The sequence below is a fragment of the Pseudoliparis swirei genome, chromosome 18, assembly GCF_029220125.1.
Source record: "Pseudoliparis swirei isolate HS2019 ecotype Mariana Trench chromosome 18, NWPU_hadal_v1, whole genome shotgun sequence".
NCBI lineage: Eukaryota > Metazoa > Chordata > Actinopteri > Perciformes > Liparidae > Pseudoliparis > Pseudoliparis swirei.
Window position 1 is genome coordinate 16,228,352 of NC_079405.1, and position 25,497 is coordinate 16,253,848.

Below are 25,497 nucleotides of genomic sequence, written 5' to 3' on the forward strand. Positions count from 1 at the left end.
AATAGAGTATAAAAAATTGGCCTAAATGAAAGAAGAGATTGCAGGTCGTTTTATATGCAGCATAAAAAGGTGAGCGTTTAATGTATCAATAATAAAGAAAAGAAGAGACTCTAATCCGGTGACCCAGCAGTTTTGTGTTCTATGATGATGATTTGCAATTGCATCCATGGGGATGGTAGGACCTGAATGAGTGAACTGAGGTAATGTGAGGCCTGAAATATAATGGGTTGAATTAAATGGATCATTTCTGAGTATCATCAGCCTCAAAAAAGAGGTCACACTATCTCCAAGGAGCTCCTCTCTTCTATGTAACACTCTGAAACTAAACCTGTCTCAAAGGTTACTCGAGTCAGAAATAATATATGAGTTGGTTTAAAAAAAGAACAGTTTGGTACTTTCTAAAAGAAGGGTTGAGGCGCAGAGGAAAATAAGGAACAAACCCTGACTGAACCATTTACCTCATCAAGAACGTTTGTGGGGACTTAAAAGTATCTGCTTTGTTATTATTGGATGATGTGTAAAACTCCAGTATTATTTAACAACCACAGCATTCAGTCATCAATATTTTTGAACATCATTTGTATGACTACTGGTGTATTTCAGCTGATCAAAACTACAGTAACACCGATACTAGTGGCCAAAGAGACCAGGCTGAGGGGCCAGGCTGGAGTTATTTGGGTTGTGGATCTCTGTCATTGAGGATAAGTCCATTCACAACCACTTTCTTCATCTCTATGTCATGGGAAGAAAAACGACAAAACTGATTAGCGATACTTCACCGACTCTACTTACATCTATCTTCGTCAAGCTTCCTTTTGTGTGTTGTAGTCATTGCATGTATCGGACAGCTATAGCTTCCTTTGTAACAATTGTCATGCTTGGCGTCTTTACTTTTCCTAATGCAATTACTAAAATAGCTGTTTTTTCTTTCGTTCTTTCAGTTTATACTTCCGTTATCTTTCCTTGAACACAGCGGGCCAAGTTACTGTGGGAGCAGGAGCTGTACATCCCATTCAAGTACACTGCAACTTGCATATTCTTCCATATGTGTCACAGTTCAGCTCCTCGCCTTCCTTGTATTAGTTGTTTTCATCCTGTCTGCCTGTTTCACTAACTATCATGTCTTTCCAGATCCTGCTTCCCGCATCGTCAGTCAACTCCCTTCACCTGCCTCTGATCACTCCCACCTCGCCAATCCCTCATTCCCTTCACCTGTTGCCCATTCCCTAATTAGTCCCTGTCTACTTAGGTCTCACTTGCTCTTGTTCTCGGCCGGATTGTTTTGTGTTTTTCCGACCAAGCCTTCGAGCATTCCACATTGTGTTTATATACTTCTGTCTGTTCTGTTCCTAATGTTATTATAAGTAAATGATCATTATTTGCAGTTCTGTTTCCCGAGTCGTGCTATTGGGTCCATACTAATCGACCCGTGACAATATGTTCCCTGCAAATGTGAGCAATCCTATTTAGAGTATCAGTGTAGGCAACTGAATCAACATGAGTCAGTTCAATGTGGATTTACTTTGTTTGCAGAGCCACCAGGTATGTCTTTTGAAACATTTCAAGAATCTGCTCCATGGGAGCGTGATATAAACTGAAATATTATCTACATTTGTACACATTATCATTTTGACTGCATGACTTGTCTTGGTTGCTGCTTAAGATTATGTGGTGCAAATTATCTAATATTTACAATAAATGAAGTGACCAAAACCCAGTTTGGGGCCCACAGTTGGCCCCATGTGTGTTTATCCGCACTGGTGAGTACTGACTCATGATGGCTCATTTACATAAAGGGGAGGTAAACATATGCACACAGGTGCAGAGGTAAAGGTGCAGTTTCATGAGCACGGATGAACAATAACAAGCCGACGTGCTTGGGCGCGCGCTCATTATCGCGTTCACACGCACGCGCGCCTCTCACAGCGACGCACTCACTTCATTCATTGCTGTGCTGCTGTCTGGACTCGCGCTGCACAGCACGCTGGGAAGAGGCTTCCGACCCGGACCATGAGGGGCTCTGACCGCCCCAGCAGCATGCGGGACAGGGCAGGTAGGGTGCGAACTCCTCCCGGGACCTCACGCGTCTCTTTTTCTGCGGATGTGTATTTGTGCCATTAGTTGTGTGTGCAGTGAGTGCTACAGAGCAGCTGGACGAGCGAGCGGATGAAGTAAACAAGTCCGTGTCACGTAGGCATGCTTCAGAGCGGACAGGGTCTGCTACCGGGGACAAGTGGGGCAGCCTGCGGGACACAGACGGGACGTTTGCCACAGACCGGGTATTTCAGCTTTCACGTAACGAAGAACCAGTTTGCAAATACCTAGGATGCTTTGGTGGACTGGTATGTCCCTGTCTGCAGCTGCTGGTTAGCTAGCCTGTAAGCTAACGTCTCTGTGGACTGGCCGTCAACGAGAGGAAGTAAACACGACTTTGCTTCGAAAAGCTTCCACACATCGCGTCTGGCCGTGTAGTGCTGCGGCAACAAGACCCAACCACATCGGAGAGGTGAAGGTGGTCCTCCAGAATGTTCTAGAAGTGCCGAGACTAGGTGTTGCTTTGAGTTCTGCTCAAACGATGCAACGGAGGTAACGTTACTGTGTGCTCGGACCACAGGGGGACCTCTGGTCAGGTGATCACCTGCACACCCTGACCTCCAGGCAGTCCGTTTGGTTTTCAAAAGATATGTAGACTTGCTTTTAAAATCCTTGTATTGATGGTTTGGTGATTCTTGTAGCCACTAAATGTGTATCACAAAGATTGGTTTCAATACAAGTGTAAGTAGCATTGAATGAGACGGATGGAGATTTCAGTGTAGATTGTGGTCCAGCATCCTGGTCTAATGGGTGCTGGCTTGTGTCAGATGAACCTATTTTTTTATGTTGCTCTAAACATTTCAGTTTGAATTTGTGTGTGCTAACTTTTGCATGCTGTCAATCCCATCCTGCTATACTGTGTCTCTTAGTGAGACTACCTCCCATGCTACAAAGGATTATGAGCATGCCAATGCTAAACCAATGCTAATACTATGGCCTATATAATCCGCTGACTCAGTTATAATAGGAATATGTTATTGCGTAACTCTATTTGTTGTGGCCTGTTTAACATTGTGTTACTGTGCCGTCTTGCCGATAGACGCCCTGCAGAGAGGACACACTCTACCAAGTCTCTGATGGACTTCTTATCTCGAGGGACGGATTCATTGCTGTTCCTTGTACCAATGTGGTCACTGTGGTTTAAATGTTGTGGTAGATGTAAGGGGGAGGAACAGATCTCAGGCTATGTTGGCGAGTTGTCTGCCTGCCAACACACAGAGAGGTGGGGCTAAGCAGAAAATCAAGAAAAACATGCTCCAGTGTACGTGTGGATGCTGATCTAGTTATTTTAAGAACAAATCCAGATTATAACCTTGTATTTTAGCGATTCAGTATGTTTAACTGCACATTAAGCGCCCCCCCCCCCCTTCTATTAATTAATAATGATGTTAAGAAGACACTGGCTGTGAAATCATTGAGTTATCTTGGTCTCTAGAGTGCCCACAGAGCCCTTCTGTGTTTAAACCGGCAGACAGAGAGAAATATGCTTCAGTGGCTGCAGCAGACCCAACTCAGTCAGATGATGTCCCTGTACACTTCACGATGGCTGTAAAGCACAGATGAGATTTACCCCCATGCTGCCAGCTCCAGTACATCTATCTTCTCCCAACCTCTATTTTTATCCTCTCTATTTTACACGGTAATCCTTATTTTCTCTTTCTTTATTTCCGCCAGATCCCTTCTCTGAATAAACACAAAAACATCCCTCTTTCTCATCCTTGTTCATCTATTGCTGGCTGGCTCACTGCACCTCCCCCCCTCCCTCCCTCCCTGTGTCTGCTCTCTATCTGGGGGAAAGTTCACCCACTCACTCAGAATCTCATTAAAGGCTTCAGGCCTGCGTCTGTGTGATGCCTCTGCAGTCATTGTGCGCCTGCTCAGGGCACAGAGCTCGCTAATGTTTGCATCGGGGAGCATTCAAGAGCAGGATTGTTTGTATATTATTGTTTATGTATGTTTATGATTGCAACAATGGTGAAAATAATATAGCTTGTTCAGGCTCATATGAAATGGCCTCTTCTGGCATCCTCCGTCGCAAGCAACACAAAAGGGACCTATAGGCTGATTATGGATTTATAATTGATCAACACAGAATTAATATAGGAATATATTTGATAATCGAGTAATTGTTAAAGCAAAAATGCTAACGATCCTCTGTATGCAGCTTCTCCAGTATGGGGGTTTGCTCTTTTTCTGAGTGATACAAATGTCAAATTAAAATCGTTGTGTTCTGGACTGTTGATTGTCCATAAGACATAACCGTGTTTTGTTATGTTGTCAATCTCAAGTATGGGAACAACCCTGTCCACATACTTTTACTCTGTTTGTTTTTCATGGTTAGTGCTAGATCGACTGGTTCTTGTTAATGGATATAAACATATTACAGTATTGAGGCAATAGTGTGCTGTATTTTTTCTTGCACTGTCATCTTGAAAAACCAAGTGTCTTCTGTCCCAAACTGTTGCCAAAACCAAATGAGGTCATGAATGAATGCTTTTCTAGTTTTGGTGCAGAGGTAGTACATTTCCTCCTCAGAGTCCTGAACTCAACCCTGGCCCACACCTTTAGGGTGAGATCAAATACTGACTGTGAGCCTCAATGCCCAGCGGCAGTATCTGGAAAATCCCTGCAGTCAGCTTACACATAGAGAGACAGTGAAGTTAATTATAGCAGCATCATGGGGGGAGGGGGGGGGGGGGGTAACTGCATCTTAATTCAAAGTTCAATCAAATGTTGGTGTAACGTTGGCCTTGAAGGAAGGAAATCTAAATAAGGTCCCTTTTTAAACTAAACTGGATTTGCTCTAGTCTAGACTAATCACTATTATCAACTTTATGTTTTCTATTTCACAAACACAACATAACACTCTCAGACAGACACGCCTTTTGTAGCAGTGGTTGTTTACATTATTTATTACAAATTGGAACGTCCTTCTTTGTGAAGAGTTTGAGTAATTAAAGTTTTAACAACGATTTGAATTGCAGCTTAAGGAATCTGCTTTGTTACCCTTAAAACTGTGTCTGTTGGCTATTAATATAATGAATGCTTAATACCATATATTTTGTATACTTTTCTTTTTTGCACAACTGTTGTGTGTGTGTGTGTGTGTGTGTGTGGCACTATGCTAGCAGCTCTGAAGTGAGGTGTCTTGCTAACTTTCCCTGACATGTTGTTCTCTGACTTCTGGATGTGTTTACTGTCGCAGAAGATGCTTAGTCGATAACACAGCGGCCCGTAAGATGCATCTTTGTGTCAACTAGATTTGTATTAATTGCCTTTTACACTGCTGGTCCAAACTAATGGCCTTTAGAGGCGAGTTCACAGCGGCACCTGGTGTTACAACTGTGTCATTACATCAAGTTTCAGTGGGCTAAGAACGAGCTACTGTATTGTAGTTTCTCATTTGTTTTCAGACATATTCTAAAAACAAACGGTATATTTCTACAAAAACAATGTCAAAAGGTAAAACTCCACAATTACAATATGTATTCTAAAAATAGTAAATTGAGATCAAATGACACACCCATGCATACAGATGCATAAAATGAATAAACATTTCCAATTACCAATTCCACAATGATGTGCTCAATGTAAAACAATAAAAATATTTAGCTTTTTTAAAACTCAAATAAAAAACGCAAAGTTACTGTATGAACACTGCAACTGTTTAAAAAAAATACTGTAAAAATCCGAACAAACACCAAGTCCGATATATAAAGTGTGCAACATACAGAACAAAATATAGAAAAAGATTAAATTGAGGCTGGATCCTGTTTTCTGTTTGGGCCACAGCACCTCATCAGCATCTCAAGCATCTCTCTCCATGGCCAATACTGTCAATGCATGTAGGCAGGATCGAGTTCCCCATCCAGTACCACGGTCCACCTGTAATACTGGACTACAGTAATCATTGAATACTGTATTGATGTGAAGTAATACATTATTGTAATGAGAGTAGATGTATTACCGTAGCGTGTGAACCTGCTCGGGTATAATGCTTTCCTTGATCTTCCTCCTCCTCCTCCTCCTCTCACTTCTCTGGCTCTGCCTCTCTCTCCTATGTTGCCATGTGTGGCCCTTTTACTGCTTATGCTCTGATTGCTAATTGAGCACTTGTGTAAAGGAGTCAGAAAAAATTGAGGAAATGTAGTATTTGTAAATTGAAGGTCAGTGTGTTCCATGTGATCTTGGTTTTTTTTTCTTTTTCTGAAGATTAGACTAAATGTGTGAAGTGTTTAGAAGAAAGGGTGGTTTACTTGAGCGTAAAACGTGAATGTTCTTGGTATTTAGAAGATCTGGGTCAAGGACTCAGGGGTTTGGTATGAGTTCCAGGTGTGGTCATTGTGTTTCAAGGACCAGTGTTAGTGTGTGAACAATTGAGAAAACTGAAAAGGTACAATACAGCTCCGGATGTTTTATATTTGACATGATTCAGTCATTACTTGGACCAGTTGCCTCTAGTATCTGTAATGTGTGTTGTTCAAGGCGTCTGTACTTCTTTTCTCATCCGATGCACTCTTCTCACAAATTGGCATCTATTATAACTTTTGGTTGGACAATATTACTCACACGTGTGTTGGCTTGAAGAAGACTCAGCTATCAGCAACCCGTTGAAGAACATTAACATTATAAAGTTGAAGTGTCTGTGATATGTGGGACTCGTGACTGGGTCGTGTTATGCTTGTGGCCACGAGCGTTTTCTCGATGCTCCCAGCCGTCAGCACGCCCTCCCTCTCCCCCTCCCGCCTCTCCTATTGGCTGCCGGACCTCTCGTCTCTTCTGTGATTGGTTCAGTTTTCAGCTGCATTCACTGCTCATGTGTGCTGCATGTGACCGCGTTCAGGCTTGTGTTTGGATCATCTGCTCTGTTCTGCGTCTCTTACTTGTGTCATTACGGTAATATTGTTCACGGATTTTTTTAGACATTAGGGAGCTATTCGGGTGTTTTCTTATGTTCTGGAAATATTACTGAAATAATTCAAATATTTGTATTTGTTGCACAACAGAAATTTCAGTAAAAAAATAATATAGATATTTAAAAAAAAACGACAATTCTGTAACAAATGCCTGTAACATGATATTACTAGAATAATTGAAAATGCAATTTGAGGCAGTTAGCTGAGGATAAAATGACACCGCTGAAATGCTCTTTAAGTGCATCCTGCCCGCTTTGTTTTGCGCTCTGCGTTGCGCGTCGTCTCCAGTCGTTACAGTAATGAGAACCTGCTGTTCCTCTGCTGATCCATCCCGCTGCAGTCTGCAGAGTCAGACTACCCGCAGCCCACCGCCTCAGTTACACATAGGCAGGGTAACCCCCGTGATCCACAGGATGTTGGACAACAACGCAGAGTTCATGTTGGAGACTTCTCCTCGGGAACTCACCCAGAACCCGCTCAAGAAGATCTGGATGCCGTGCAAAAACGGCCATATAGCTCAGAGACGGGGTAAGATGCAGCCGGCCGGCAAGAGCCGCTAAGCATGTGGCTGGGAGTCGATGGGCACTTGCTAACGTTATTTCTATTTCAAATCATATTTAATTGTATTAATTTAGTTTCCTGATTCAAGTGCGTTGTGTCTTTTAACTTGCACATATTCCTTTTTGTGACATTTACTCCCTTGTTTTAGATGTTGTGCACAAATAAAGTCCTGGATATTATTGTCTTGTTGTGCTTGTTGCATCAGCGTATCTGTTTCCCCCATCACATGTTTGGAGGCACATTTTAATTGTGTTTGGGAGGGGGGCAATTTTAAGCAGGTGAATTCAATGTTGTCATGACACACACACACACACACAACCCAAATGCATCAATTTACCCCAGATTCATACAAAGACAACATGTCTGATGGGTGTTGATCTCCGTGGATGGGAGGGTGAGCAGCTGTTTTATTACAGCTGGGTTTCAGTCTGGTCTGCACTCTCTGCAGGTCGTCTTGTTTTTTGCTGAGTCAAGCTCTGCTTTCTTCATTGCTGTTTCACTGTGGTTGTTTTAAACAAAATACTCAAACAGGTGAAATAAATAAATTCATAATCGACTAAGACGTGGTTGTGTCGACTAATCGATGAATTGATCTGCAAACTTGAGTTTCTCCACAAAGAATCACACAAGTCGTGTGTTTACCGAGGATGTGGCAAGTCAATCGGCATAACAAAGCATCATGAACACTAGTTGACAAAGAGATCTTAGTTGACAAAGAAAACTCAAGTAAGCATGGCTAAATATTTGAGTATTAATACTAATTAAAAAAAGACACGAACAATTAAATGAAATTACTAGAAAGACATGTTTGCATAATCTAAAAATACTGTGATTGCTTTTGTTTGTGATATTTCTTTATACAATAAACTTGGAGCATTATCATTTTGGTAAGAATAAGACAAACATGTAAAATATAACAGATTGAATGAGTATCCTCAACATTCAGAGATGCAGCTTCCAAAAATCCCCAAACCTACTATAACTACATTACATTTAGCTGACGCTTTTATCCAAAGCGACTTACAATCATACACCGTAGACGCTACAGGGAGCAATTCAGGGTTAAGTGTCTTGCTCAAGGACACATCGACTAGGGCGGGGATTGAACCTCCAACCCCCTGATTGAAAGACGGACCTGCTACCCACTGGTCCCCAGTACAGCCTGACCGTGTCCTTGATGAACCAGCGTGTTCCTCTCCAGCTTTTGAAGACCTCACCCTCTGCTGTCTACATGCCAGTTTCATCCTTGTATTCAGTCGTTTGTTTATTGGTCATCCCGTCATCTCTTCTGACTAAGAGAGTTAACGAGCCCCGGTAGTAAATAAATCCAAAATGCTGCTCAGATGTTTCATGGTCCAGATCAGTCATTCCCAAAGACTGGATCAGGACCCACGTAGAGAGAGAACTATCTCATGTAATTATGAGCAACTTAAATCCATTCACATGTGTTCCCCTCCCTCTCTCACAGTGTGTATGACAAACTGCCCGACCCTCATTGTGACTGTTGGACTTCCAGCTCGAGGGAAGACTTACATCTCGAAGAAGCTCACTCGCTATTTAAACTGGATTGGTGTCCCAACAAAAGGTACCGGCTGCACCCTCGACACATGCACACATATAATATGTAATGCCTAATCTTTCCACATCACCTTTGACTAGAAACCAGCAATACTCCAATAAAAAAAAAAATACAATGTGTTCATGTGTAACAGAGTTCAATGTGGGCCAGTACCGGAGGGAGTGTCTGAAGATCTACAAGTCCTTTGAGTTCTTTCGTCCAGATAATGAAGAGGGGTTAAGAATCAGACGGTAAGTCTTCACTGATTGGCCAAACAAACAAAAGCAACGACGAACATCAGTCTGCAGGTTTCCATGTAATCCGATCGAATGGAAACCTGTAGACTTTCGTCTCTCCCCAATTCAGATCATTAATATAACGGCAAACTACTATTATCTACGTCAAGATGTAGAGGCGAAATGTCTACATGAACAGAGAATGAAGTCTCTCCCTGTTGTTATCCAAGCTTCTCCTTGATTTGACGCCGGCCGCGCATGCTTTTAGTGCGTGTTAGTGCATGTGAATGTGCCCCACTGCTCTCATACAGTGGTGATAGGATGTCTCATATTTCTACCAAAAAACACCATCTCATGTTTGATATTTGAGGTTGACATGTTTACAGTCCGCCTGCCCAAATGAAAAGGCATCAGTCGATGTCGTAAGGTTAGAAGTCTTTGCCCCGCCCCCTGACCCTTCTCTCCTCCAGGCAGTGTGCGCTGGCAGCCCTCAACGATGTCCGGCAGTACCTGAGTGTCGAAGGAGGACAGGTGGCGGTGAGTCCTTGACTCCCTATATTCTACACGTCAAATTATCAAAACATTAACATCAGAGCTAAAGAAGTGTTTTTTCCTGCTTTTTCAGGTGTTTGATGCCACAAATACAACAAGGGAAAGAAGAGGAACGATTGTCAAGTTTGCCGAGCAGAATGGGTTCAAGGTATCTTAACCACGGCACGGTGTTACTTAATTCAGTCATTTTGACTTTGGTTCACTAATTGTCTTGTCAATGCAGGTGTTCTTTGTGGAGTCTGTGTGTGAGGACCCAGATGTCATCGCACAGAATATAGTGGTGAGTCTATCTGAGAGTAGAGATAAAAGAAAATGGATCATGTACATGTGCAGCTCGTAAGAAGGCTTTCTCCGAGTTATGCTGGAGACCAAGAAGACGTGTTCAGATCTATACAAACAAACTCGCTCTGGTTCTACCTGCGCAGCAAGTGAAGTTGGGCAGTCCAGACTACATGCACTGCAACACAGAGGAGGCCATTGAGGACTTTATGAAGAGGATCAAGTGTTACGAGTCCTCCTATCAGCCTCTGGACGAGGTCCTGGACAGGTGAGGAAACACAATGATGGAATGACTTTGATCCGATTGAACGACCTCATCGACATCGCTGGTGGTTGACTGACTCTCTTGCTCCAGGGATCTGTCCTACATAAAGATCATCGACGTGGGCAGTCGTTACCTGGTGAACCGCGTCCTTGACCACATCCAGAGCCGAATCGTCTACTACCTGATGAACATCCACATCACGCCGCGCTCCATCTACCTGTGTCGCCACGGCGAGAGCGACCTCAACATCAAGGGACGGATTGGAGGAGACTCCGGCTTATCCCCCAGAGGAAATGAGGTCTGTGTGTTTGTGTGTGTTTGTGTGTGCCGAGTCCGTATCAAACCCATTGCCATCTGTGAGTTTTTATGTAGTCTAAAACAACATTAATTCTAAAAGTGGAATCCATGCCACAATTTATTATGACATATTTTCATTTAAGGCTTTTAGTCCAATACATTTTTGGGAAGTAAACTATTTGACATTTTAATGTAATTTTTGTTTTACATTGACCGATGACACACAAGTATGCAAAGACATCTGCAAGAATATTCAGTGACGAAGAGTAACAAACAGTTGCCAAGTAAGAAGTATAAACCATTAACACCCATAATAATAATAGTAACTAGAATGGGCACTCGGTAGAGCGCATACCTTCGCATATCACAAGATTTGGCATTGAATTATGAACATGTTGGCATTAGTTGCATGCCAATTGGATACAAATTGACCGTGCTATGGTAAAAAGAAGATTTTGACCTTTTCATGACCTTTGACCCGATTGATCCCAAAATCTAATCAAATGGTCCCCGGATAATAACCAATCATCCCACCAAATTGCATGCGATTTGGTTTAAAACTTTTTGTGTTATGCGAGTAACACGCATACAAATAAATAAATAAATACACGGCGATCAAAACATAACCTTCTGCATTTTCAATGCGACGGTAATAATAATAACAGCAGCAACTACATAAGAGGAAAAAATGAATAAATAAGTATATCTAAATAAATAAAATAAAATACAACAAATAAAGAAGTAAATATACTAAACAAAATAAAAATACTAGAACTAATAAAATAAATAAAAGGGAGATGAGTAAAGTGCACATAGGGCTCATTCGGTCAGACCGCCACAGAAGAGACTGCCCGTGTGGTATTGGTCACTAGAGCCTTAGTCACGATATCGCAACTCGTTGAGTTTTAAGTGTGCCGTTACATCCTTGAACCAACGCGCATGTGATGGTGGAGTTCTGTCTTATGAAGGATTAGACAACGAGCCCGGAGGGAAGCAAATGCTAGAGTGTGATTTGTTATTTATATTATAACTCCAGAGAGCGCCATTCAAGGGTTTGAGAGCAAGACTGACAGGAAAAACCCACATGATATAGGGGAGCAGGGACACCATGACGCTGCCAAAAACCAATAATCCATTTGTCTAATATCTTTCTACTACTTTTCTCTTGTGTTGTACTTTAATATAACTAAGGCCATAGACGTGTACAAAATGTATATTTCCCAAGAGACATGCATGGGGGGTTTCCAGTGTGATCTATTGTAAGGCAGCAGGGAGCCAGCTACAGGACAACCGCTGCTATGAATTCTGCTTTGTCTCGTAATGTCTCTCCACACGAAGAACTCCTTCATAACAGAGACGGTTGTTTCAGCTTTCAGTGAAAAGGCGCTAACTTCCCATTGCTCCTGAAAGTGGTGGTTCTCGCTGTAAACTTTGCACTTCTGTTTACGAAAATGAAAACGAGTGAGAACCTCTGGTATAAAAGATCTGTATCTGTGTGGTTTTGAAGAGAAATTATTGTTCTCATTGGATGGATTTGGTTTTCTTGTATTCCAGTATGCCAAAAGTCTGATGAAATTCATCCAGGACCAGAACATCAACGATCTAAAGGTGTGGACCAGCCAGATGAAGAGAACCATCCAGACGGCGGAGGGCCTGGGGGTACCGTACGAACAGTGGAAGTCCCTCAACGAAATTGATGCTGTATGTCCATTCCTGTATTCATCAAAATAAATAACTAATTATTTTTTTAATGTGTTTGCTCGAGCTAATCACACACACTTCCCTCTCTACAAAGGGTGTGTGTGAGGAAATGAAGTATGAGGAGATTCAGGAGCATTTCCCTCTGGAGTTTGCACTGAGAGACCAAGACAAGTACCGCTACCGCTACCCGAAAGGAGAGGTGAGGATGTGACCTTCTGTTCCTTCGAGGTGAATATGGATTTGTTTCCTTTAAACGGTGTGTTATTGATCGTTGTGTGATTCTCCGGCAGTCTTATGAAGACCTGGTGCAGCGACTGGAGCCAGTGATCATGGAGTTGGAGAGGCAGGAGAATGTTCTGGTGGTTTGCCACCAGGCCGTCATGCGGTGTCTTCTTGCATATTTCCTGGACAAGACTGCAGGTATGAAGGACGTCAGGAGACGGCGCAAACACAACTGAAAAGTGTTTCAGCATCTTCCGATTCAGGTTGTAAATCAGGATCGTTTTTAAATTACAAATATTGCTTTGTAGTTTTATGTCAAGCAGTCAGTTTACACCCATGCGCGTCTAAAATGTCATCACGTCATCATTTTATTCTATATGACATTTTTGTGAAATGGTCATAACCAGCATCGGAATTCTTGAGGTCACAGTGAACTATGGCCACATTTTAAGAAATTCCCCCCAGCTGTTCCTCAGATATGAGGACTGAGACCGACGGACTGATGCACAAACAACCTGTAAACGTAACGCCTCAGGCCATGGCTGTGAGGGACATATTAAGTTATGGAAAAGGCATAAAAAACATCTGAGAAAGCAGCCTGAAATGAAAATATGCCTTCCAGCTCGACCCTGAAACTGGCATCCTGTTATATAACTTTCTATCTCTGCCTCCACAGATGAGTTGCCTTATCTTCAGTGCCCTTTGCACACGGTATTGAAGTTGACTCCCATGGCTTATGGTGAGTTCTGTCATTTTCTTGGCTTGGTTTTTATAAATAGTATTTACTATTATTCTTCGTTCAAACTAACCTAAAAATGCATCGATTTAGTTTGAAACATAACTGCATAACTTATTTACATTTTGTATTATTAAATCCTCTTATTTGGTAATTAACGTAAACTTAGAGATGTATATTATGACCAAAGATGACAAATCATCTGAATAATCTTTGCTTTTTCTCAGGATGCAAAGTGGAGTCTGTCTACTTGGGCGTGGACTCTGTGAACACACACAGAGAGCGACCAGAGGTAGGAGCGCCAGGCGGCACACAGAACGTCTCTCAGCAGACAACATAGACGACTTGAATCTGCCTCACTGCGGTTTCCTCCGGTCCGTCTGACCGGGGGCTCCGTTGGATTTGGGAGAGTCTTTAAACTGTGAACGCTGTGTGTGACTGTCTTTCATGACTTCTAGAGCGACATTTCGTGTTCCGTCGTATTGAGTGTGTGTGTGTGTCCCTCCTGAAGTCGCAGTCGGTGCCGATCTGTCTCATCGCACAGAGAATGTAAATCTCCGTCCACCAGTGATCCCTGACCACAATCAAGACAGCTGTGACTTACCATGTGCACTGCTACCTCTGTCCTGTCAGCGTTTACTTTTTAGGTCCGAGCTGAATTTGTATTAAGTTTTTTTCTACATCGGCCCTGAGAGCTCAATGCACTGTGACTGAAGTTGAAATGAAACACAATTCTGCAAAGTAGGAAAACACAACCAAATACAGGAACTCTGCAGATCACACACACACACACAATTTTTTTTTATATTCAGAAATAAACATGTATTTTGTCTTATTTAAACATTATCATTGCATGAATGTTCTTGGTAAATTAAGATAAATAGAAGATCTCATAAATAATATCTGAATCATGTAAACCCAAAGATGTGCCAAGAAATGCTGCCAACGAGGAAGTGCCCAGTCAGCAGTTCCTCACACGGCCACTTGAGGCGGTGTCTGGAGACCCGGATGCAAACGCTTCCCTTTAGAGCAGAAACAAACATGTTTTGTCTATATGGCTTCTAGTCACATCCATGATGACTATGTTGATGGAGTGAATATTTATATAACTCACCCGTTTCATTCAAATGATTTCTTAAATGTAGGCATAATTGAGGGCGTGGTCGCATTATGTGACAGCTGCTTGCTGTCTGCTCCGAGTTGTGTCGTCACGACAAGATGGCAACGGCTGGAGCCGCCCACTGGGATTCGCTTTTCAGAAACTTATGTGTGACGATACTGAGACTTCATTCATATTCTATGCACCAACTTCGGTTCCCACGAGTTGCAGTGCATTGAAACCTCAGGGCCACTGCACGCCACTCCATGGCACATCTTGGTAGGAACGCTATCACTGGAATCCAGAGACTAATTACTCGTGTGTCTGTGTGTGTACACTTGTGCATCTATATTTGTTTTTGTAAAATTTGACAAACCTTTGGGGTGAGGTCATTTGAGCTGGACCTTCAAAGGGCTTTGTGAGATTAGTTTAGTGTTTATGAATAAATAGTGAATAAAGGAGGGGAACGCCAATAAGCACATGACATTAGTGTTTTAACATTGGGGGTTTTTTCACATAATGAATGTTACCTTAATTATATTATCTTATTAAGTGTTTCTTTTATACATTATGTATATGCGAGTGACAAATACATTTCACCTCCGCATACATGTTTCTGCATATGAATTTAATTCAAATAGTGTTTTGATTATTTTTTACTGAACTTATCTTGATATTAACTCTTTGTTTACTAAATGTTGAGCCGTAATCTGCAAAGGACATCAAAGGTTTGATCACTAAACCTCCACTTGAATCTAAATGTTTGCTGCTTTAATACAAAATCATCCCTCATAGTGTAAACCGGTAGTTGGAGAACACGCATACATCATTTCATCAAGTGTAACTTTTTTGTCTTTGTGAAGGTCATTGTAAATATAAAAATCAAAATTGGAAAAAAAAATCATTCTTTCTCCCGTTAATTTTTTTTATGAACACGTCAACGATCAGTTACTTTGTCTCTCAGACAATTATTATAATGTGTCTAAGAGTGCAGCTCTCTATATGTCACACTTCAGTGTTTGAGCACATTGAAGGATTTGTCTCAGTGAAGCAGGAAGTGATGTCAGAAGAGTAAACTCGAGTAAAATGTTGACGTGTAATAATGTTGTACTGCCAGAAAAACAGGTGTGTGTATAGCTGCATATAACCTGCTCCACAACACTGTCTTCTAGATGCTTCAGTGGCAATCTACCTTTTAAGAAATGTATTTTGACCAAAAAATAAATGACATATCCTCTGTGACTATAACCACAAGTTATATTCATCTATGGTAGGCATACCAGATGAAAGCATGAATTTGATTTCATCAAACTGAGTAATTGAAAGGGTTCAAGGAATTCAAGTGGATATGTAAATGTCGGAGTGTAACCCTTCGCTCTCCTCCCTGTTTCAGAATGTGAAAGTGCAGCGCACCCCTGAAGACGCTCTGCAGACGGTCCCAGCTCACCTCTAATATCCTGCACTTCCTGTTTCTGCTGCGACGTTGTCCGACTTTCTGTTACGACCTCTGAACTGCATTATGGGAGCGGTGCTGTTCAACTGCCCGGACTAAAACTGTAAAGCACTTTCACTAAATGTAATCCATTTTTATATGTCTGTTCTGTCACTCAACTCCTAGTGAAGAAAAGAAGAGAAAAATGCCAATATTTTTGATACGTGTGTCTACTCTTATTGTTGCAATAATAATATTCCCTTTGTTTTCAGCAACTTTTCCATGATTATATTTAATATTTACTGTACATTGTGCACTATGTATACTGCCATATGCTCTGTGTTTCTGAAGAATTTACTCTAAATAAAACAAATATCATAAACCCGAAAAAACTCAAACTACTTCAGTTAAGATGCTCTTTATCAAAGTCCATAATTCGTGACAGTTTCCTTTAGGGAACACAAACAATCATTATATTTTTTTTAACTGTTTCTCTGCTAGATGTTGAATTATGAGCAAACAGATTAATTATAAATCTTAAAACATGATAAAATCCTTTCTCCACATGGAGTAGAAATAGCATTGTAAATGCACTGGTTCACAGATGTAGCTCGTATTAAAAAATCCCGCGAGGGGATCTTTAAATCAAAAAAGATTTTAAGATGGACTTTAACATTTGAAATGTTATGACATCTGCAGTCATAAGTCTGTCTTTAAAAAGGCAGCATGTGATGGACCAATGATTCTCCCTTTCAAATGAATGCCTGCCTGGCGCTGTGCAAACTCCACATGGTTGTGTGACCTACGTTGTGTGTGTGTGTGTGTGTGTGTAAATCAACATGTATTATACTGTATACCGTTCTTTTGAGAACGCTGTACACTTTCTGTAACGGTATACATTTGATATTGTATATTACTGTACTGGAAATATCATTCCAAATGCCTTGTTCGTCTCCAGCTGTCAAAATCTGAATAAACCTTCGGTGTTTGGAGTTGAGACGGAGCTGTTTGTGCTTCAAAGAAAGATATCAAATGTCTAAAACTAAAGGAGGCCATGGGCCCGATCCCAACCTCCACACTTGTGCACTTCGAGGCCCAGTCGTCGAGTGTTGGAGTCTTTTCATTTCACTCTGCAGACTTTGCTCATGGGAATTACCCACAATTCATAGCAATTTGACGTTGAACACATGGTCATCAGTGGAAGCATGGAGACGTGAAAATAGGTAAACAAAGAGGACACCTGTGCTCAGCCTGGTAAAATACATTCACTCCGAAACATTCGGGATGAAAGATGGAACATGAAGTGGAGCTGATACATCACACATTTAATTATCAAACATTTAATGTAGACATTGAAGCTGTATGACGAAAACAAGTCAATTGATTATTTGAAGTGACCACATCTAGTGAGGAAAGAGCCTGGAAGACTTTCAAATTAAGGAGTAAAACGTTAAAATAAATATCCACAATTGTTGGTGATATGTTGAAGCAAAGGGCCGTCCCATTCATATTTACACCATTTCAAGCCCTTAAAGTTACTCACCCTCAACCATTTACCAGATGACATCAGTAAATCTCTCAGGAATCAGCAGTTAAGCTGCATTATTATTTCGGGTTTTGACGGAGAACATTTCCTATGATGTGAAATGCAGTTTACGGAGCTGAAACAGTCTTGGAATATGAGTATTAACACGATGTGAACCCAGGACACAGCTGCTTGTTATTTTGTGAGACAGTTGGTTCATGCATCGGGTATTAAATATATATATATATATATATATATTAGTGCTGTGAAAAATAACGCGTTAACTCAGTTAATTCAATTACAGGTTTAACTAGTTTTTTTTTTTTAACGCATTTAACGCATGCGTAGAATGAGCTTCCAATCCGTCTGTTGTTGGTCGTCGGGACGAAAAAAAAGTCACTTGCAAAATGAGCTTCCAATACACCACTTCAATCTGAACTCTGTCCGCTCTCATGCAGACGGTCTGTTCATCGGTAATGATCCTTCCGCAGGTTCACCTCCGGAAACCTTGTTACGACTTTTACTTCCTGTAGATCAGGGTCTCAACACGTCGATCGCGACCTGCCAGTCGATCGCGGCGTAGTGTTGGTAGATCGCATGACATTAAAAAGATTGGCCCGCCATCCTGACATGTTCTCTATAGCACGTCTTTGTTCTTTTATTAAACTAAACGTCTGTTGTTGATCGTATCTCCACAGCAGCATGTCATTTCTGTCTCTTCGCGTTGCGTTAACACTTATCGATCTCCGTCTCGCGCGCCACAGAGCTCCGTGCGCGCGCATCGGGACCGAGCAAAAAAAGTCACTTGTCAATCTGTCCACCTGTCCGGGCCGGTGAGGTTTCAGCTTTGCAGCGGTGTCCCCGCCGTCCCTTTCATCACGGCCCAGTTCATGAAGAAAACCCACACAGTCAGTTTGCCTCAGCAGCTGCTAGAGGAAGACTAGAGGCCTTTAGATTGTATCATGGTGGAGTTAATGGTTGACAAACAAGAGAACAATGTTCTGTTTAACCCTCCTGTTACCTTTACATTTACGAACATATTTTCCCCTCGGGGTCAATTTGACCCCAGCAATTAAAACCTCAGAAAATTATTAGAATTAATATTGCTTCCCAAGTTTAAGTGTGAGGTACTTTATGTTTGTTTGTTGACTACCTAAATAGCCCTTTAAATAAATAAAAAAGTTGATATTTCTTATATGTTTGACACAGTGAAAAACAGCCTGGGGTCAAATTGACCCCAAAGAACACTGACATTAAACATTGAATGGGGTCAAATTGACCCGAAAGGTAACAGGAGGGTTAAACATTCTGTTTAGGATGAAGATGTATTAATGTTCCATATGGAAGAAAACTGCTAAATAACTGCTGAGTTGCAGCACCATTGTATAGAAGAATGTATAAATGTATATATCCGTCTTTTGTCATAAATCTCTATGTTCTCACAAAATATACCGAGAATATCGGTAATATGTGATTAATCATGATTAATCCACAAAAACCTGTGATTAACCCGATTAAAAATTTTAATCGTTTCACAGCCCTAATATATATATATATTTTCACACAATGCATCTTTTGATGTATGTGTAGCAAACATACATCAACAGGATTTTGCAAAGGTCTTGCAGCCATCATAATAATGCTTTGTTTTTTATAATAATTCTAAATATATAGAGCTTTTCTAGACACTCAAAGCCTCTTTACATATGGCATAAACAAACAGAACATAAGTCAATAGAAAGACAAGGAGCAAATAAAACAAACAGAACATTTCAGGTAAGAAAGTGTGTGTGGGGGGGGGACTCCACCACCCATGATGTCATGATCAGAACTGTTTATTGTTGGACTGCTGTTCAACTTCAACTTTAAAAGCACAACAGTTGTGCATATTTTCAGCTCGACATAATTTAAACATTTATGTGTTGACAAAACCTTCAACATTTACTAATTTAGTTGAAGAGAGCGCGCCATCATAGCGTCAGTCTTTTTTAAGGTTACCATAGATTGTAAATATGAGACAATATTCTAGCCATTTTTTGTAATTGTTAATGTTTTGATGGATATATTTCTATAACTTTAATCTTTTTACACAGGCGACAAGTGGTGTCAACCTAAAGAGCGTCCTCTTGGCATCCCACCTGAGGAAGGTGACGGACATCTCATTTGGAAGTAAATGGTAAGTCAGTGTAATTACATTTACCGGCCACATGTACTGTCTTGTATTACAGAAATAATTTAAGATCATAATGTCACGAATAGTTACAAGTTCCCAGCTGTAGAAAATGTCTAGTTCTGCACATCGAACGTGTCGCACATGTCCACGTAGTGAGGGGATTCATGGCTGTGCAGGAAAGCATATGTAAATATGAAATGTCATAAAGTCATAAAATAGTAAGTTGAAAGTAACATCTAAAAATGTATGCATGTGACAAATGGTCATAGTTGGATATCAAAAATGATTAAAGATTTATAGTAGATTATTTCATAATAGCCATAGTAGAGTATGTTATAAGAATAACAATATGAAAATATGAATGTGTGTATTTATATAATTCATAAATAATTAGTCATGACATTTACCAAAATGTTATAATATAGTGTATGTCATACATTTATTAGAAATGTGATTAAAATAAATAAATAGTCATACAACTTTAATAGAAAAAAGTATATTTTTTCCTAAAAGTGTATTTGTAGTCTCAAAAAAGTAATATTATGTAATAACAAAGAATATTTTTTTAACGTAATGTATACATGACGTTGTAGACACTGTTCTGAAAATATAATTCTAAATGCCTCGTTTGTCTCCAGCTGTCTAACCTCAATACATCTTCAGTGTCTGGGGTAAAGACCGAGCTGCTGGTGGTGCTTCAAAAAACAAACAAAACACAAAAATACAAAGAATAATGTTTTTTATTTATCTTAACTTTAAGCAAGTATATTTATTTTTATTATTTCCATCTACAATAGGATGTATTCTGTGGACTTTTGGACTAATACAAGAAACATGCACCAATTGATTGCCCTCGTTGTTTAAAGTCAGTCATAACAAAACATAGCTAAATTAAATTGATGTTCATATATATATATATAAATAAACATTTTTTTAAATGAAATCCATTTTACCCTGTGCTCGTAAATATTGATAACAAATAGTTTTTTACGGACTTGCCCTGACTTCTAATGTTCTAAATGATGAAAATCTGATTATGTACAAAAATCTATGTTTTTGAGCAAAAGGGCATTTTTACATTTAATCCCATTTGTGTCTTATGTTTCTCGACTCGGCTGACCGGTTTCCTCCTCTCTGGGATGTGGAAGCTCCATGGTGACGGCCAACCTTGCAAACGAAATGTATTCCCCGGTGTTCTCTCTCTTTCAGAACTGCAAGAGTAGAAAAAAAGGAAAAAAACATTTTAACTAAATGGTACATGCTGAATATTTATTGAAATAATAACTTTGTGTGACTCCTGTGACTCTGCTTTTTCAAATAATAGAATGAAGAAAATTGCAATCACTTTCAATTAAACCAGATTACTCCATCAGACAAGAACAAGTGCATCACTGTGAGAACAATGCAAATAAAGTTGTGCAAAAAATAACTAATATTTGGCAAATAGCTTACTGTGGCTGCAATTAACATGTTTGGCATTTGATATCGTTTCAAGATAATAACAATAAGTGCAACCTGTGAAAATCTAAACAAAACGAGTTCAAATATTTGGCAATAAAGAGTTTTATACGAAATATCCTTTCAAAACAATAAGCTGCAACCGGTGGAAAACTAAAGGAGTGCAGATGTGTGTGAGCCATCAAGTTGTATCAGTATTAGTTCAAATTCACTCAGATTCTCAAAGGGATCAATATTCCCTTGATCGAGAGCCTGCAAATTAATCATTATAATTGAATAAATATATCACTCCAAAAAGATTTAAAAAGTTAAAATAAATGATGAACCGAGTCCACCTCCTCTTTGCAGAATACTACGTGTATAATTCCAGGTGTCCCGTCCTGTACGACATGTGTCATATGACGGATGTTTGGTGTCAACACGTTTCCTCGTGAGCCCCGAGTTTCATGTGAAGCGGCTGAAGGCTCCGTCTCCAAAACAGTGAAAACGGTGTTTTTTATGAAAGTGACCACGCTGATAGCATCGGTCAAAACCGTGTGTAGTTCAAGGCACATGTGTGTGTGTGACACTATTTGGAGACGCTCCTAATCAGCGCCTGCACCATCTGCAGAAAGCCACACAACTCTCTCATGTCAGCCAACTGGTCAGCGGATCACACTTTCACAAAGTGTTTTCCATGCATCACCAAGTTTCCTCTGAAAGAACTCTTGTGGATTATTTAAATGTCGCCAAGTGTCTTTTTAATTTGTCGGGCTTCATACTGTCCGCTGATTTTTCAGACATAAAACTCAGACTGGTCTCTCCTCATCTGCCGTAGATTTTTATTTTCCCTCCTGCCAAGTGTCTCTCCGTTGTCACACTACTGAGCGACACTACTGAGCTACACACTACTGAGCTCCACGAGAGTCGCTATCACGCATGCGCATGCGTAACCTGTTAACGGCGTAAAGGTCACGTAAACATTTACACAGACTTTTTAAATATGTGAAGAAAAACTACCACTTACATTTTTGAGGAACTCCTCAGCAACAATACGAGCCCTGGCGTTGACGGACAGCTTCATCTCACTGATCTCTTTGTCAATTTCCTCCATGAAATGAATGACATAGTCCACCAGTTTGTGTTTGTACATCTGCTCTGTGTGAAAGTTGGTGATGAGGAAGCTGATGTCATAGCCCTGCGGAATGAAAATGGATGAAAAAAAAGATTCTTTTAAACATCAATAACTGAAGCAACAACGCACTTTCCAGGACAGTTTCGGAAACATTTGTGAATAAAATGGAAATGGTGTAATAAAGCACATTGTTTTGTTTCTGCTCTTTTCTCCAAGAACTGATGCATAGCTCTAACCATTCACGGTCATTTAGGACACTATATCAACTAAAGCACATGTTTTATATCTTTTATATTTCCAACAGTCAATATTAAACATATATTTGTCCCACATTATCTTTTACATGGCAATGCATTGATTATCAGGCTTCTTTGAGCAATTCCCCATCACCACTACGTGGGGATCCTGTAAATGTGAAACACTTTCAACGCACGCTCACCTCCACTGGTTTCCTCCTCAGGATGAAGAAATTCTCAGCTCTCATCATCATGAAACGCATGAATTTATGGCACAGAATCTTCTCGATCTCATCTGCCTGCAGCAGCACAATATTTCAAATTAGTCAGGATTACAGACACAATGTTTAAATCAATCATATTCATCATCGATTGCTTAGCAACCATCCCTTTTGTACTAGGGACGAAACACAACCATTGGCACCCAGGCAGCAGCCGGACCGACCTGCTTGACAGCGATGCTGACTCGGACCGAGTTGACGGAGCCCTCGATCAGAACTTTCTCCTTGTCGTTGCGGCTGATGATCACAGGCTGGAGGAGCAACTCTTTACTACTTCTACAAGTGGGAGAAACACACAGTTCCTTCGGTTACACGATCAGTCGACTTGCAGGTAGAGGTGAAGCTCAGATTTCATCCACTGTGTTGTTCATTTGTGCGTCCACACACTCACCGCACTTCCACCTCTGGCTTGTTGTGTCTCTCCACCACTTGCGAGGAGAAGTTCTCCAGGCATAGTGCGGCCTGCAAGGTGGCACGAACTGCATTGAGATACGGACGCAAGGTAGCCGTCTGAGGGAGGAAAGAGAGGAAGAAAAGATGAGAAACATCCCGAAAGACGAATGTCTGAATCTAGAGGTAAGATTGCGGCATCAACCTGATCACAGTCTACAGTATGAGGGCATTGACCGTCTTCAATCTCAACCCAGAGGGTGCTTGTGGTTGTTTTTGTTGAGACTTCACATGAAACCCAAACAGCAATTCATCTTAATTCTATGGGGCCAGAAAAATGCTCTAGACATGAGACCATATTGAGATATCTCTCTCGCTCCACTGAATAATACATTCAGAAAACAGAGATGTTATGATGATGATGAGCACGTTAAACCCCGTCTGGTAAAGCCGGGTTCACACTGGACATCGAAGTGCCTCACTGTGGCACACAGCAGTAGCCTGGCTGTTCGGCCAATCACGATGAAGGAAGAGATTCTGTGCACATTTTGATCGTTTGTTTATCAGATCAAATTCAAAGTGGCGGAAATTAGAAAATAACTTTTGTGTGTCATCCTCCCCACCATCAGGAGACTTTGCTATGAGACAAACTCCAGTTGTAGCAACTCACATTCAGCCACACGTAAAAAATACTATAAATAACATGAATTAAAAATCTTTGCTGAAAGCCTTTTGGACATGACTAATTTTAGAAGCGTCTAACTCCATATACCGCATCTCACACAACTTGGACCGTCCTGACAGGAGAAGAATATATGTGAAGTATGTGTGTAACTAAAATGGGTCTGTGCATGTATGTCTGCTTTTTTTATTCTGTAAACCGTGGAGGCACATGTGTGAGAGCAATGTTCATCCCTGGACAGAGAACTCACTCAACCATCTTTCCATCTTGTTTTAAACATAATTATTTGTAATGTACTTGACCTGATGCGTTTTGTCATGTTCATCCAGAATGAACACATGCAAGATAATAGTTTGAAATAAAATAAATGTATGTACAAAAAAAGTGAAATATTATCCCACAACAATCTGCAAAATGTCACTAAAAAGAAACACATCCTCAAAAACAAACACAGCTCATGTTCATGTGGGTCCAGAGTTAGAGACGTACACAGATGTGTCCATCATGCTACATTCCTTAGAAACTAAATATGAGTAAGGAGCTACTGTTCGCACACGTCTTCGTCATAGCATCGGAATGCAGTGACGCAGGAGGATTCGATGATCTCGGACGGGTTTTGATTCTGCTTGGAAACAGACCAGCTAACGTTAGCCTGCTAGCGAGCTAACTACCTGCTTAGCTCGTCCAAATGAGCCGAAATGAAAAGCGAGCGGCGGCTTCCGGCATGCAGCGTCACCGAGAAGCCGTTCATATCAGCAAGGTGATACATGTCAAACGTTTCAACTGTGTCGGTTTATCAGCACATCGCGACTAATGTCTCTTACCATTTCTCTGTGTGATGAGACGCGGCTGAAGGCGGAAGTAGCTGCACTTGTCGGTCAGAGTGCGAACAGACCGGAACTCAACTCCGCCTCCGGGATTTCTGGCACAATTAGCAAGAGGAAAAATAAAACACCAATATTTCGAAAATAAAAATGATGCTTGAACTATTAGGAATCAGCAATACATGTTATCACAATTTGAGTTGTACAGTTATACGATAATGAAAACAAAACTAATATTTGTTTTTCTTTCCACAGAATAACATTGGAGACAAAACGTGCAATACCAGTCTAGCTGCTTATTACTTTAATCAAATATTTGTTGAACAAGCTATTTGGTTTTTCAGTTTCAGTTGTTTGAGTACTTTAAAAAAGTACCTAAAATTAACAATTGAATGATGTTGAGATGGAAGTAAGATTTCTATTTTAGATATACCAGAATTACTTTTCTCTACTATTAAGCGGTTCGGATAATGGAAAGCAATGGAAAGTATAATCATGCCACCGATGATGCAAACAGAAATGTAGCTCTCTGCAATCCTGGCCAAACGTCCTTTAAATTGTCAGAAATATCTCAAGTAGATGAAGTTGTGAGAGGGCAATGTGAACCTCAGTATTTCTAAAACCCCGACTTCAGCCCTGGCAATGTGAATGTTCAATTCTATAGTTAGGCAAAGTGCAGGATAGCAGATTTAGCTTAAACATCCATGGGAATAGACCTTTTTCATGGAATATATTTTACAAATCGTATTAGCAGGAAACACAATCAACATTAATGACTCATTTCCATCAAGTGTCCCAGTAAGCCACAACAGTGAGCCAGCATACACCCAGGGCCTTGGAACGAGCTCCTCTCAGTGGAGTGCAGC

At 40.7% G+C, this 25,497-nt stretch overlaps 2 protein-coding genes across 6 annotated transcripts; one reads left to right on the plus strand and one right to left on the minus strand.

Annotated features, from left to right (window-relative positions):
- The first annotated feature begins 1,899 nt into the window (after positions 1–1,899).
- On the plus strand, positions 1,900–16,945 carry pfkfb4b (6-phosphofructo-2-kinase/fructose-2,6-biphosphatase 4b). 5 transcript variants are annotated; one of them, XM_056437310.1, is made up of 14 exons: positions 1,900–2,053; positions 9,040–9,156; positions 9,284–9,380; positions 9,836–9,902; positions 9,991–10,065; positions 10,141–10,197; positions 10,343–10,464; positions 10,552–10,759; positions 12,313–12,459; positions 12,554–12,658; positions 12,750–12,879; positions 13,358–13,420; positions 13,645–13,709; positions 15,910–16,945. In XM_056437310.1, the coding sequence occupies exons 1-14, from the start codon at positions 2,011–2,013 to the stop codon at positions 15,967–15,969; spliced, it is 1,356 nt and encodes a 451-aa protein (XP_056293285.1). In that variant the 5' UTR covers positions 1,900–2,010; the 3' UTR covers positions 15,970–16,945. The 5 variants fall into 5 exon arrangements, with proteins under 5 accessions (XP_056293285.1, XP_056293287.1, XP_056293288.1 ...); XM_056437312.1 differs by lacking the exon at positions 1,900–2,053 and adding an exon at positions 2,288–2,506; XM_056437313.1 differs by lacking the exon at positions 1,900–2,053 and adding an exon at positions 2,767–2,775.
- Positions 16,946–20,368: 3,423 nt separating this feature from the next.
- arpc4 (actin related protein 2/3 complex, subunit 4) lies at positions 20,369–24,718 on the minus strand. Its single transcript, XM_056437457.1, has 6 exons — positions 24,632–24,718; positions 23,127–23,245; positions 22,900–23,011; positions 22,658–22,753; positions 22,111–22,281; positions 20,369–20,857 (listed from the first exon to the last, which is right to left on the minus strand). The coding sequence occupies exons 1-6, from the start codon at positions 24,632–24,634 to the stop codon at positions 20,852–20,854; spliced, it is 507 nt and encodes a 168-aa protein (XP_056293432.1). The 5' UTR covers positions 24,635–24,718; the 3' UTR covers positions 20,369–20,851.
- Positions 24,719–25,497: the final 779 nt, after the last annotated feature.